This window comes from Pelophylax lessonae (assembly GCF_965119305.1).
Source record: "Pelophylax lessonae genome assembly, chromosome: 1".
Lineage (NCBI taxonomy): Eukaryota > Metazoa > Chordata > Amphibia > Anura > Ranidae > Pelophylax > Pelophylax lessonae.
Window position 1 is genome coordinate 756,298,228 of NC_138768.1, and position 14,088 is coordinate 756,312,315.

Sequence of the window (14,088 nt, forward strand, 5' to 3'; positions counted from 1 at the left end):
GAACTAAGTAGATGGCAAGCTCCTGTTGGCCCTGCGCTGCTGTCAGGACACTTGGGCCGTGTTGGGGGAGCCCACAACTGCAGGAATGCCTGTCCGCCTCCACAGGAACAGGCGCAAGCAGGACAGTTGAGTCTGACTCCCGTCCGTGTGTGTGTTCACCGGACCCAGCCGTCGAACCTGGAAGCTGTCCTGAGCCTGGCACTGCTGTACCAATAAATACTGTATAGCCTTATCGATAATTTGCATTTTTATTCTCGTGGGTGATTGTGGAGGCAGGGCTCCAGTGCACTGCATTGCCCGGGGGCCTATAATGCTGTTGAGATGGCACTGAGGAGGATTCCTTGTGAGACAGCTTGAGATTCTGCACCTTTTCTCATAAGGCAGTGGCAGCAAATGTGTGATTGGCAAGAGGTTAAACAAACTAGCTATGTAGTATTTGTAAAGCTAGGTAGTAGTACTGAAGAACAGGTTAAACCAAAGAAAAAGTCGCTTTTATTTTTACTGTCCATTGTGCTCATTCTGAGTAACCAGCAGAGGAAATCTGTATTGCTGCTGCCTTCTATATCATTTACAAACCCACAGCTTGGAACTGCTAAGGGAGATGACTATGAAGGCACCACTATGTTTACATGCTTTTGGAATGATAACGTTCACTTAGATATAAGACAATTATCACCTGGTCTAATCAACAATAATCAAATCAGAAAATGATTGTCTGCATATATGGGATCCTTTTGATCTGTCCCAACATTTCCAAGATGACAGATCTTAGCTGCCTTCAGAGAAGTCTGCACAGGGCATAAACATACTCAGCTGATGTTATATGTCTATAGAATGAGAGCTCTGATTGATTGTTCCAATCATCTGGCCACCTTTTTTGTGTCTCCGGGCACAATATACTGTACCTTTAAAGTAAATGTAAACCCGATTTATGAAATTTGACCTGGGCACATATATCTGTAGTGTTTATTTATCTCTCTCCAAAGAACTAAGTCCAGTTATTTTCAGCTTCTCCGTTCTTCCATTATCAGCAGGGCTGCTGTTAGAAATGACGGGGCCCTGTACAGCCTACCTGACAGGGCCCCCTTCAACCCCACCCTCGACCCCACCCCTGGCTCCGCCTCAAAACAAAATGCAGGTTTGTCACCCTTTACATATGCGTGCGGGACCAACGTGTGCGTTTTCAATTGCACACGAGCACAGGGGCTTTAAAAATGTTTTACATTTTATTTTATTATTTTTTTATTTCCTTTTTTTACACTGTATCGTTACATTTTTTAAAATCTCTTTTATTGCTACCAGATAGGGTGAACCACATCCCCTGTGATAGCATGGGCCATGACAGGTCCTCTTTATTTTCCCGTGTCTCTCCTCTGGCCTCCAAAGCATCCAATCAAACCAAGATCATATTGATCAGATTGAAAAATGTAGCTTGTTCAAACCGGTAATGGCTTGGATACATTAGACAGAAACCAATGATGAAATCCACTTACCCTTCTGCCACCTGTGAAGCAAATCCAGTGACTTCTTAGCCACTAGGATTACTTAAACTTTGTGCAAAATCGCTGAGGCTAAAAAATATTATAATCATTGCTGCAGCGATGACCAAGATATCACTCTTCCAATCCAGTGAAGTACTGGTACATCACTGGGCAGGAAGCGGTTGAAGAGGAGGGGTTTGGGGGGCGGGGTAAAAATGTAGTTTAGCTGCATATGTTTACTGCCCCCCCCCCCCCCAAATGCAAGTTTAAAGTAGCATCTCATTGTGTCCTATGATCATCACAAGAAAATCACACAGGCAGCACAGTCAGCAGATGCCTTATAAAGTCAGCACCCCCAGCAGCCATGTGGCGCTGTGACAGGGCACCTGCTGACTGTGCTGCCTGTGTGATTTTCATGCTAATGATCACAGGACACAGTGAGGACTCTATCCTCTATTCTTCACTAACTTTAGGCAGTGCAGCCACTCTGTCCTCCTGCTGCTCCTTGTCAGCTGCTGAGCTGCCTGCCGCCTCACATCACTCTCAGCACCTGAGGACAGGAGGCGGGAGCTGAGCATTATTGTATCCCTCCGCCAGGTAAGGCAGTGGGCAGCAGCAGCCGGGACTTTATGGCAGCAGATCAACGCGGTACACATGCACCCCCGAAAATGATGAAAAGGTCATGTCACTGTACTAACCTCCTGGGCCTCTCTGTTGACCTGATGGGGCCCAGGAAAATGTAATTACACCCCCTAAGCAAGTAAAAGTAAGAGAAAAGTTTAGAAAGTCTTATTTGTTTTAACATGCAGAAATTAACTGTAATGCTGCCCGGGCCCCTTGTGGAGCTGATGGGGTCGGGCCTGGTACAACAGGACTGGTTGTACTGCCCTATCCATGGCCCTGGTTATCAGCATTATAACTTCTGACATGCTCTCTGACACAGGAGATAAAAGCAGCTTAAAATGTTTGTCGGAGTGGGTGATTAGCAGAGAGCTGGTTTTTTCACAGCACAGCTCTGCAAATATCTTCTTTTTTCTGCCTATATGTAAGGGGGGGGGGGTGCCTTTCATCCAATCAGCTGTCACACAGTGTTTGCCAGGACTCCCCTCCCACAGCTGAAGCAGGAGGAACAATTTGTAACACGATCTGCACTTTCTAAAGAGTATAGCAAGCTGAAGACAGCAGATATACATGTAAAACTTATGTAGAGAGATTTGTTTCATCCCTGTGTTTCATCTGAGGCTGTTCACTTTACTGGGTATATGTGAAAGTTTACATCCTCTTTAAACTACATTCCTTATATATTGCTATTTTACACTGATACAGGAAAATTCAATCCTTTTCTGTTTTTCAAAGCAAGAAATGTGCATAACTACTTGGGAAAAAATACTTTGGGGGTACATTCAGAGCCGGTTCACATAGGCGCGACCCGACTTGCCGGGGCAACCTGTGAAGTCGCGGTGCGCAGCTCGCACCACGACCTCGGAGAGGAATGCACGGACTTCATATCATTGAAGTCAATGCAGGTCGCTCCAGGTCGCCCCAAAGTAGCTCAGGACCCTTTTTCTAAGACGGAGCGACTTGTGTAGCTCCTATTAGAACGGGTCCTGTGCTAATCTATGGCAGGCGACCCGCGGCGACTTGTCAGGCGACCAGGTCGCCTGCAAGTCGCCACAGTGTGAATTGGCTCTTATAAAGCAGTGAATTTGACATTCACCAAACGTTTACTGTCTGTAAGTGAATCTCCTGGTTCATGTGTTTTCAATGTCATTGTTGATATTTTCACTAAACCAACTTTCACAAGGTAACAAAGTATTTGAATGTATCAATGTTAACAGTTTCTTTTTCCAAAATAAGTCATATGTTAACTGTCAAATGCTATTACTATACAAGCCAAACCTAAAACCTGGCAGGTTGCAGTTAGGTTGCTATAGCTTGCTACATATTGTTCATTACTCCATATCTATCTATCTATCTATCTATCTATCTATCTATCTATCTATCTATCTATCTATCTATCTATCTATCTATCTATCTATCTATCTATCTATCTATCTATCTATCATTTGTCTACTTATCTCCTCAGACCACTACTATAACAGAGCAATGTCCCCCCCCCCCCCCCTATACTTACCTGAACCCAATCTCGAACCAGCACTGTGTATGAGAGCAGTGGCTCTCTCTGCTTTCTGCCTTGTCTACGGGCAGATTGATAGCAACAAAGGAAAGAGCACAGGTGCCAAACTAAGTGCAGCATGAAGGGATTTATTAATAAAAACAGAAGTGATGGTACTCACAAACATAGGAAACAACAGGGCATAAAAACATGGTAGGCATAGTGAGAAATCATCCCCATCCACAGAGTGAGAGTTCAGGATGGCCTCTACCAGTTATGGCTTCTGGGGATACTGCCAGCAGAATCAGTGGGTCCAGTGGCGTACCTAGAGCATTTGGCACCCGGGGCGGATCCCATATCTGGCACCCCCCCCCCCCCCCCCTACAACTTTAAAATGTAAAAACACCCACAGAAATTTGTAATGTTTTCAAGAATATTTATTGCACAAATTTCACAGCCCCCCACACAGTGCCCCTTGCCGTCTGCCCCCTCCCCCATCTCTCTAATCACAGTTCCTCCTTTTGCACTCTCTGCCTCCCCTGCACAGTCCTACCTTCAGCATAAATAGAGACTGCAGACATGGTACAGGAGATGGTCAGAGACTGCAGACAGCGATACAGGAGATGGTCAGAGACTACAGACTTGATACAGGAGATGGTCAGAGACTACAGACTTGATACAGGAGATGGTCAGAGACTGCAGACATGATACAGGAGATGGTCAGAGACTGCAGACATGATACAGGAGATGGTCAGAAACTGAGGACATGATACAGGAGATGGTCAGAGACTGAGGACATGATACAGAAGATGCTCAGAGACTGCAGACATGATACAGGAGATGGTCAGAGACTGCAGACATGATACAGGAGATGGTCAGAGACTGCAGACATGATACAGGAGATGGTCAGAGACTGCAGACATGGTACAGGAGATAGTCAGAGACTGCAGACATGATACAGGAGATGGTCAGAGACTGCAGACATGATACAGGAGTTGGTCAGAGACTGAGGACATGATAGAAGTTAGAAGAGCACTAGGGGGGCCGGAGAGCACAGGCGAAGCAGAGAGCACTGGAGGAGCTGAAGGGCACGGTGGGGGGGGGGCTGGAGAGAATTAAGAGGGGGTTTGGAAAGCATTGCAGGGTTGGTTGAAAGGCGCAGGGGGTGGAGAGCACTGGGGGGGGGGGGGGCAGGGAGCACTTGGGGGGTGGGCAGGGAAAACCAGGGGGGTGGAGAGCACTGGGGGGGCAGGAGGCACTTGGGGGGTGGGCAGGGAAAACCAGGGGGGTGGAGAGCACTGGGGGGGGGGGGACAGGTAGCACTTGGGGGGTGGGCAGGGAAAACCAGGGGGTGGAGAGCACTGTGGGGAGGACAGGTAGCACTTGGGGGGTGGGCAGAGAAAACCAGGGGGTGGAGAGCACTGGGGAGGACAGGTAGCACTTGGGGGGTGGGCAGGGAAAACCAGGGGGTGGAGAGCACTGTGGGGAGGACAGGTAGCACTTGGGGGTGGGCAGGGAAAACCAGGGGGTGGAGAGCACTGTGGGGAGGACAGGTAGCACTTGGGGGGTGGGCAGGGAAAACCAGGGGGTGGAGAGCACTGGGGAGGACAGGTAGCACTTGGGGGGTGGGCAGGGAAAACCAGGGGGTGGAGAGCACTGTGGGGAGGACAGGTAGCACTTGGGGGGTGGGCAGAGAAAACCAGGGGGTGGAGAGCACTGTGGGGAGGACAGGTAGCACTTGGGGGGTGGGCAGGGAAAACCAGGGGGTGGAGAGCACTGGGGAGGACAGGTAGCACTTGGGGGGTGGGCAGAGAAAACCAGGGGGTGGAGAGCACTGTGGGGAGGACAGGTAGCACTTGGGGGGTGGGCAGAGAAAACCAGGGGGTGGAGAGCACTGGGGAGGACAGGTAGCACTTGGGGGGTGGGCAGGGAAAACCAGGGGGTGGAGAGCACTGTGGGGGGGGGACAGGTAGCACTTGGGGGGTGGGCAGAGAAAACCAGGGGGTGGAGAGCACTGTGGGGAGGACAGGTAGCACTTGGGGGGTGGGCAGAGAAAACCAGGGGGTGGAGAGCACTGTGGAGAGGACAGGTAGTACTTGGGGGTGGGCAGGGAAAACCAGGGGGTGGAGAGCACTGTGGGGAGGACAGGTAGCACTTGGGGGGTGGGCAGAGAAAACCAGGGGGTGGAGAGCACTAGGGAGGACAGGTAGCACTTGGGGGGTGGGCAGAGAAAACCAGGGGGTGGAGAGCACTGTGGGGAGGACAGGTAGCACTTGGGGGGTGGGCAGAGAAAACCAGGGGGTGGAGAGCACTGTGGGGAGGACAGGTAGCACTTGGGGGGTGGGCAGAGAAACCCAGGGGGTGGAGAGCACTGGGGAGGACAGGTAGCACTTGGGGGGTGGGCAGAGAAAACCAGGGGGTGGAGAGCACTGTGGGGAGGACAGGTAGCACTTGGGGGTGGGCAGGGAAAACCAGGGGGTGGAGAGCACTGTGGGGAGGACAGGTAGCACTTGGGGGGTGGGCAGAGAAAACCAGGGGGTGGAGAGCACTGGGGAGGACAGGTAGCACTTGGGGGGTGGGCAGAGAAAACCAGGGGGTGGAGAGCACTGTGGGGAGGACAGGTAGCACTTGGGGGGTGGGCAGAGAAAACCAGGGGGTGGAGAGCACTGTGGGGAGGACAGGTAGCACTTGGGGGTGGGCAGAGAAAACCAGGGGGTGGAGAGCACTGGGGAGGACAGGTAGCACTTGGGGGGTGGGCAGAGAAAACCAGGGGGTGGAGAGCACTGTGGGGAGGACAGGTAGCACTTGGGGGGTGGGCAGAGAAAACCAGGGGGTGGAGAGCACTGTGGGGAGGACAGGTAGCACTTGGGGGGTGGGCAGAGAAAACCAGGGGGTGGAGAGCACTGTGGGGAGGACAGGTAGCACTTGGGGGGTGGGCAGAGAAAACCAGGGGGTGGAGAGCACTGTGGGGAGGACAGGTAGCACTTGGGGGGTGGGCAGGGAAAACCAGGGGGTGGAGAGCACTGTGGGGAGGACAGGTAGCACTTGGGGGGTGGGCAGAGAAAACCAGGGGGTGGAGAGCACTGGGGAGGACAGGTAGCACTTGGGGGGTGGGCAGGGAAAACCAGGGGGTGGAGAGCACTGTGGGGGGGGGGACAGGTAGCACTTAGGGGGTGGGCAGAGAAAACCAGGGGGTGGAGAGCACTGTGGGGAGGACAGGTAGCACTTGGGGGGTGGGCAGAGAAAACCAGGGTGTGGAGAGCACTGTGGGGAGGACAGGTAGCACTTGGGGGTGGGCAGGGAAAACCAGGGGGTGGAGAGCACTGTGGGGAGGACAGGTAGCACTTGGGGGGTGGGTAGAGAAAACCAGGGGGTGGAGAGCACTGGGGAGGACAGGTAGCACTTGGGGGGTGGGCAGAGAAAACCAGGGGGTGGAGAGCACTGTGGGGAGGACAGGTAGCACTTGGGGGGTGGGCAGAGAAAACCAGGGGGTGGAGAGCACTGTGGGGAGGACAGGTAGCACTTGGGGGGTGGGTAGAGAAAACCAGGGGGTGGAGAGCACTGGGGAGGACAGGTAGCACTTGGGGGGTGGGCAGAGAAAACCAGGGGGTGGAGAGCACTGTGGGGAGGACAGGTAGCACTTGGGGGTGGGCAGAGAAAACCAGGGGGTGGAGAGCACTGTGGGGAGGACAGGTAGCACTTGGGGGGTGGGCAGAGAAAACCAGGGGGTGGAGAGCACTGTGGGGAGGACAGGTAGCACTTGGGGGTGGGCAGAGAAAACCAGGGGGTGGAGAGCACTGTGGGGAGGACAGGTAGCACTTGGGGGGGGGCAGGGAAAACCAGGGAGGTGGAGAGCACTGTGGGGAGGACAGGTAGCACTTGGGGGTGGGCAGGGAAAACCAGGGGGTGGAGAGCACTGGGGAGGACAGGTAGCACTTGGGGGGTGGGCAGAGAAAACCAGGGGGTGGAGAGCACTGTGGGGAGGACAGGTAGCACTTGGGGGTGGGCAGGGAAAACCAGGGGGTGGAGAGCACTGGGGAGGACAGGTAGCACTTGGGGGGTGGGCAGAGAAAACCAGGGGGTGGAGAGCACTGTGGGGAGGACAGGTAGCACTTGGGGGGTGGGCAGAGAAAACCAGGGGGTGGAGAGCACTGTGGGGAGGACAGGTAGCACTTGGGGGGTGGGCAGAGAAAACCAGGGGGTGGAGAGCACTGGGGAGGACAGGTAGCACTTGGGGGGTGGGCAGAGAAAACCAGGGGGTGGAGAGCACTGTGGGGAGGACAGGTAGCACTTGGGGGGTGGGCAGAGAAAACCAGGGGGTGGAGAGCACTGTGGGGAGGTCAGGTAGCACTTGGGGGTGGGCAGGGAAAACCAGGGGGTGGAGAGCACTGGGGAGGACAGGTAGCACTTGGGGGGTGGGCAGAGAAAACCAGGGGGTGGAGAGCACTGTGGGGAGGACAGGTAGCACTTGGGGGGTGGGCAGAGAAAACCAGGGGGTGGAGAGCACTGTGGGGAGGACAGGTAGCACTTGAGGGGTGGGCAGGGAAAACCAGGGGGTGGAGAGCACTGAAGGGGACAGGGAGCTAGGGAAAGATGAATTCCTCATATGCAGCTGCCCCATCCCCCTCCTATTCAGCACACACACTTCGGCACTCACCTTCTTCCTGCTGAGGCTGAGACTCCGCCCCTTCGTCCCACCGAGGCCCCGCCCCCTTCTCCCGCCGCGGCTCCGCCCCTTATTCCCACCGCGGCTCCGCCCCTTATTCCCGCCGCCGTTACGCCCCCCCGCAGCGCAGCGCTGACTGAAGGAGCTGCCTTCACAGCGATACGGAACACGCCGGGCAGGACACCGGCTGACACCCCCAGTGCGCCCCCCGCCCCCCCCCCTGGTACGCCACTGAGTGGGTCCCAAACCCATCCTTTTGCACCAGTACCATTGCTTTCTTTTCAGATCGATAGCAACAAAATCCATTGGCTCCCTCTGCTGTCAATCAAATCCTGTGACGAAGCACTGTCTGTGCTTACAGATAGACGCAGACAGGGCAGCTTTAACAAGAGCCTACATGAGTGTCCCCATAGTAAGCTGCTTTCTATGGGGGCACTCGCCAAAGAGGAGGAACCAGGAGCGCTGGTAGGGGACCCCAGGAGAAGAGAATCAGGGCTGCTCTGCGCAAAACCATTGGACAGAGCAGGTAAGTATACCATGTTTTTTATTTTAATTAAAAAAAAAAAAAAAAAAAAAACTGAAGCTTTAATATCACTTCAAGCCAAAACTTTGTTTAATTTGGATAGAGCAGGAGATGTTAGGTCTCATTCACATGGGCAATTAGGGCCAATCAGCAAGTCTCAGCAGCATGTAGAAGCAGATTCTTGCAGCTGGAATCGCTGGTATATACATTTAGCTGTGGCTGCTCTGCCTATGTGAATAACAAGCTGCATTAGTCAGAAATGTCGCTGGCTGTCCAAGCGCAAATGCACATGCAGTTGGGTGATCATCCAACCCTAAGCACAGGTAACCTTTGCATGTGCATTTACTCACATATCCAGATGATGTCAGCTTGTCATTCATTCACATTGACAGAGCGGCCACTACTAAACCTTTGATTGTCCATGTGAAGGAGGGAGCTCAAAAGTTTGGATTTTTTCCTCAGTTTCTGTCCTAACCTCCCTTCACTTTTTCCTAACAGGGACACAAACAGCGAGAAAAACCTGACAGAGGTCCTAATGTCCCCTAACCACTCTATACAAAACTAAAAAAAAAGGACATTTTGACATTTGTTTTTTTAGCTTAACATTGAACTAAAAAAACAAAAAACAAAAACAAACAAACATTCCCTAGTAAATGATTTGTTAAAATTCTTATCCCAGCACTTGCAGTTTACAACTTTCAGTGCTGCTGGCTCCTCAGTGCTACATCCCTGAAATTCCTGTTTTCACAAAAAAAGCTACCAGTGAACAGTGCAGTCTCCTGTTAGTCTGTTAGCTTGGGGAAGAGGAAGGAGGAGCAGGGGAGTGTCTTGCTATCCCAAACTATGGGGCTGTGTGTTTCTATTGATGCACAAAGTGTAGGAAGATACAACTCTAGTTCTTGCATGCAAGGGTGGCTCCATATAATGCTGCATGAGAAAGAAACCACCCTGAAGCAGAAAACCTAGGACAACAGTCATGGCACCAGCCTAAACAGGAACACAGGCAAGTATTAAAACATAAAAAAGCTGTATATTCAGTAAGCGATTAAGCCCTGGTTTCAAGCTACTACGTGCGACCTCAAAGGCAACTTTTCAGTGCAGCTGCATGGTGGCTTGCTGACACTCTGTGTGACTTCATTTAACAGGTGTCAATGCAAGTCACAATGAAGTCGCACAAAAATAGTGCAGGGAGTTTTTCAAAGTGGCTGCAACTTGACTCATAGCAATTAGAAGGCTTTTATTGCCGCTAATGAGGTGCGACCTGTCATGTGACTTTGAACTCTCAAGCTGCATGACAAGTCGCACTGGTGTGAACTAGGGCTTAATAAGCTGCTGAAAGTGCTTCAAAAATGAGGGTTTAAAGTGGTTTTAAATCCAAAACCAAAAATGAAATGAATGTGGTCGCTGTATTCCTTTTCTTTTTGAAGCTTTTTTTATATCTGTTTTTACTGAATGATCTAAAACATTTTCCAGCTTACCATTTATTAAATGTGGTGTCTGCATTGGTTTTCTTTTTCTAAGCTTTTTTTTCCATCTGTTTTCTCCTGTTGATCTGATCAGTAACACACCTCCTGTATTAGGGTGCCTACCTACCCTCTGGATCAAAAAGCAACAGAGACACCTTTGGACAACGGCATTGCTAATCTGGGAGGAGGATAGTGTTTGATGGACTTGCGAATTTAGATGCATTAAACAAAATGAAGCCAAACTTCAGTTAACACTGAAGCAGTTTGGCCTCTTACATACGATACTCCTGTTTGAGCATCTCCTTTTTCAGCTGTAAATTTCAGGCGTTTTTGTCTTATTGAAATTTGCGCATTCGCGTGCATTTTCAATTGTGCAAATTCGTGTCTTTTTGCGCAGATTTGTATCTTTTCACGCAAATGTATTTTCGCGTTCTTGGAAAATATGCAAATTAGCATTTTTCAGATCAACAGCATGTTCGTACGTGTTCATGTGTTCGCAATCGCGCGTTTTTGCATGCATTTGTGTGCATTGGGTGCAAATTACTGTACAAAAATGCAGATTTTTCTATTTTGTTCTTACTGAAGAATGCACGGCACTCATTTACGCGCCTGTGTGCATAGGCATATTACAATGAATGGGCTGTATTTTAGCTCAGAAAAAAAAAAGCTGTACTGAGCTTTTTAAGCTGCAGTGTGCAAGAGGCCTTAAAGCAACAGTTTTTTTTTTCTTTTGGGATAAAGATTTTACATAAATAAACGTTGATCATTGTAAGCACCCCTGTCAGTATTAAATGATTTGTCCCAAACCAACTGCTACATTTTTAGAAGAATTTGTTCTGTTGAAACACAACAGAAATGCTGTCAGTATCACTGGGTGAAAATAAAAGAAAGAAAGCCTAAAAAAAAGCGAAATGCAGCCATCACATCTAAGAATTGGTAAGCTGTATAAGTGCCGGTTCACATTTCTGCAATGCGGGAACGCTGCGAATATACAGCGTGTTCCCGCATCGCATCCGCACTCTGGCAGTGTGAACCATATGCGATATGCTGGGGCTGTCAATTAATAATTAACGACACCCCCAGATCAGATTGCATATCGTAGTGCGATCTGAAAGTTTGCACAGAATCGGATCGCACTAGTGTAAACCACCATGCGATCCGATTCTGCTGCGGACCAAAAAAAGGGTCCTGTGCGTGTTTTAGTGCGATTGCGATGCGAATTCAGCCATACAAACTCTATAGCTGAATTTGCACCGCACAGACATCACATGTAATTTTAGGAGCAGTGCGCTCCGAATTACATGTGATCTCTGTGATCTCACAAATGTGAACCGGCGCTTATATTAAATGTTTGCGTTTATAATAATTTAACCTGGCATTTTTTATGTATTGTATTCAGATCAGTGTTTAAAAAACAGTAGGAGTTCTTTGCAAATGTTGAATTAATGAACATACAAAAGATTTTCTACAAAATCCCTTGGTATATCTAAAGCCAGTATTCTTTTGGAAGTATGAGCATGTTAATATTTTTATATGTAAATTGATGGCTTCTAGATTGTAAGCTCTAAGGAGCAGGGCCCTCTAATTCCTCCTGCATTGAATTGTATTGTAACTGCATTGTCTTCCCTCATATTGTAAAGCGCTGCGCAAACTATTGCTATATAAATCCTGTATAATAATAATAATAGTGGTAAAAGGGCTCTGCCAATAACTCTACAGACTCTATGAGGACACTTGAGATAAACTGACAAGCACCCAAAGATAGGTAGTAAATATGACATAAACAAGTAATAGAAATGACAGCAGAGAAGCACTTGGCTATACATTGATTTACCTTGATGAGGTTGTGGGTCACTGCTGCCACCTTTGCAGCTCCTCCTTTTACCCAAGGCGCATGGGTCCCTGTGCCATACCCATGCCAGGCTACTAGATAGGGGTTGTGCATGGTGATCCAATATTTCACCCGATCGCCAAACTGCTGGAAGCAGAAAGTTGCATACTCATTGAAGAGGTGGATGACACTCTGGTTTGCCCAGCCGCCGTACTGCTCCTGGATGGGCACAGGTAGGTCCCAGTGGTACAGGGTGATGATGGGCTCTTTGTGCTTACTAAGGAGAACATTGATGATACGGTTGTAGTAGAGGATTCCCTGCTCGCTGGGGATGTTATTTCCCTGTGGGAAAAGCCTTGGCCATGACAAGGAGAAATGGTAAAAATCCACCCCTAGTAACTCCAAGGCTGGTAGCTCTTCTCTAAGGAAGCTATCTGAGATGCCTTCACGGTGCCCAGATGTGCGGTTTGCCAGCAAGGGCTGGCGAGATTTCATATACTGGTCCCATACTGATTGTCCTCTGGTGGAGTGATCTTCTTCCACCTGCAGAGAAGAACTCCCTACACCCCATAGAAAGTCGCTGGGGAAGGTTCCATAAGTAAAGAGTTGGCTTTTATTTAAGGGGTTCACCTGACTCATCCTTTCCCAGACTTTTCTGCCTTCTCCTGGTCTACCTGCGACTTGTCCTGTGCAAAGCAAAACCACAAAGATCCAGCAGCCTTTCAGCCAAATTGAATCCATGGTCCCCCTCTATGGTCTCCTGGTTTGGGGTCTTCTTTTATGCATTAGGATGAGCAGCCTTCCATTCAATGGCTGAGGGTCCTCAGAGAGAATAGATGTCCCACTGACTCTGCTGACTTCTGCAGGCAGCGCTGTCTTATCTCAGCTGCTCTATAGAACTGAATTGTAAAAGTGCTGTCAATGATTAGCTTGAACTGTGTGCTCAGGAGGGGTCGCTGACGGAGGGGGCGGTGAGTCCTTGTATCAGCTCTATTGGTAGCTAGATATTCCTGGCCAATATGTTACCTATCCTAGGAGAACTCACACACCTACCTACACACCTCTGTATTATAATAGCTTCTTTAGCTATAAGATCCATCAATAGTGGAAGCGCATGTTTTAGAATGATATGCTAGATTCTAAGCTTACTGTAAAACTAGAAAGCCCAGCATGCCCTCCCAACCTATAATTTGAGGTATAAACTCTACTGGTCTTTATACCCAAGCTATCAGGCATTATAGGTTTGTGCACACATTGCCAATTTCTGAAATAAGTTTTAGGGACTGCAAGACTAAGCATGCCTTGTTGTTACAAATTGAAAAGATTCAGTGGAACCACAAAACTAAGCATGCCCTGTTACATAGCTTTTTGTGTATACTACAAGAGCAAGTCTACCCTTCTAACCTCTTAATATTTGTTAAAGAACAACAAATCCATGAGATGACCTGGAACTACAAGACACAGCTTGCCTCCATCCGTCCCTAACTCCCAAGATATTCTGAGACTTGTAGTTCCACAAATAATTCTGTGCTCCCAGTTTCTCCGGCACTACATTTCCCAACTCATATTACCTCTGCATCTCCTGACTCACAGGGAATACTGAGATTTGTAGTTCCAAAAATGACTGTTTAACCGCAGTCTTCCCATCTCTGCATCCCCCGAATCACATGTCCTCTGCATCCCCTGGCTCACAAAGCACACTGAGACTTGTAGTTCCACAAATGACTCTGTGCTCCCAGTTTCCCTAGCACTACATTTCCCAACTCATATCACCTCTGCATCTCCTGACTCACAGGGAATATTGAGACTTGTAGTTCCACAAATGACTGTTTAACTGCAGCCTTCCTTTCTCTGCATCCCCTGAATCACATGTCCTCTGCATTCCCTGGCTCACAAAGCACACTGAGACTTGTAGTTCCACAAATGACTGTGCTCCCAGTTTCCCTAGCACTACATTTCCCAACTCATATCACCTCTGCATCTCCTGAATCACAGGGAATACTGA

General features: G+C 49.5%; 1 protein-coding gene across 1 annotated transcript in view; it reads right to left on the reverse strand.

The window, feature by feature from the left end:
* The window catches only part of KLB (klotho beta), a 49,048-nt gene extending 36,067 nt beyond the window's left edge, over window positions 1-12,981 (reverse strand). The window contains exon 1 of the mRNA XM_082243891.1: window positions 12,087-12,981. Within this exon, the coding sequence (XP_082100017.1) occupies window positions 12,087-12,824 (738 nt within the window). The 5' untranslated portion in view covers window positions 12,825-12,981. The remainder of the gene's footprint in view (window positions 1-12,086) is intronic.
* Between the last annotated feature and the right edge of the window lie 1,107 nt (window positions 12,982-14,088).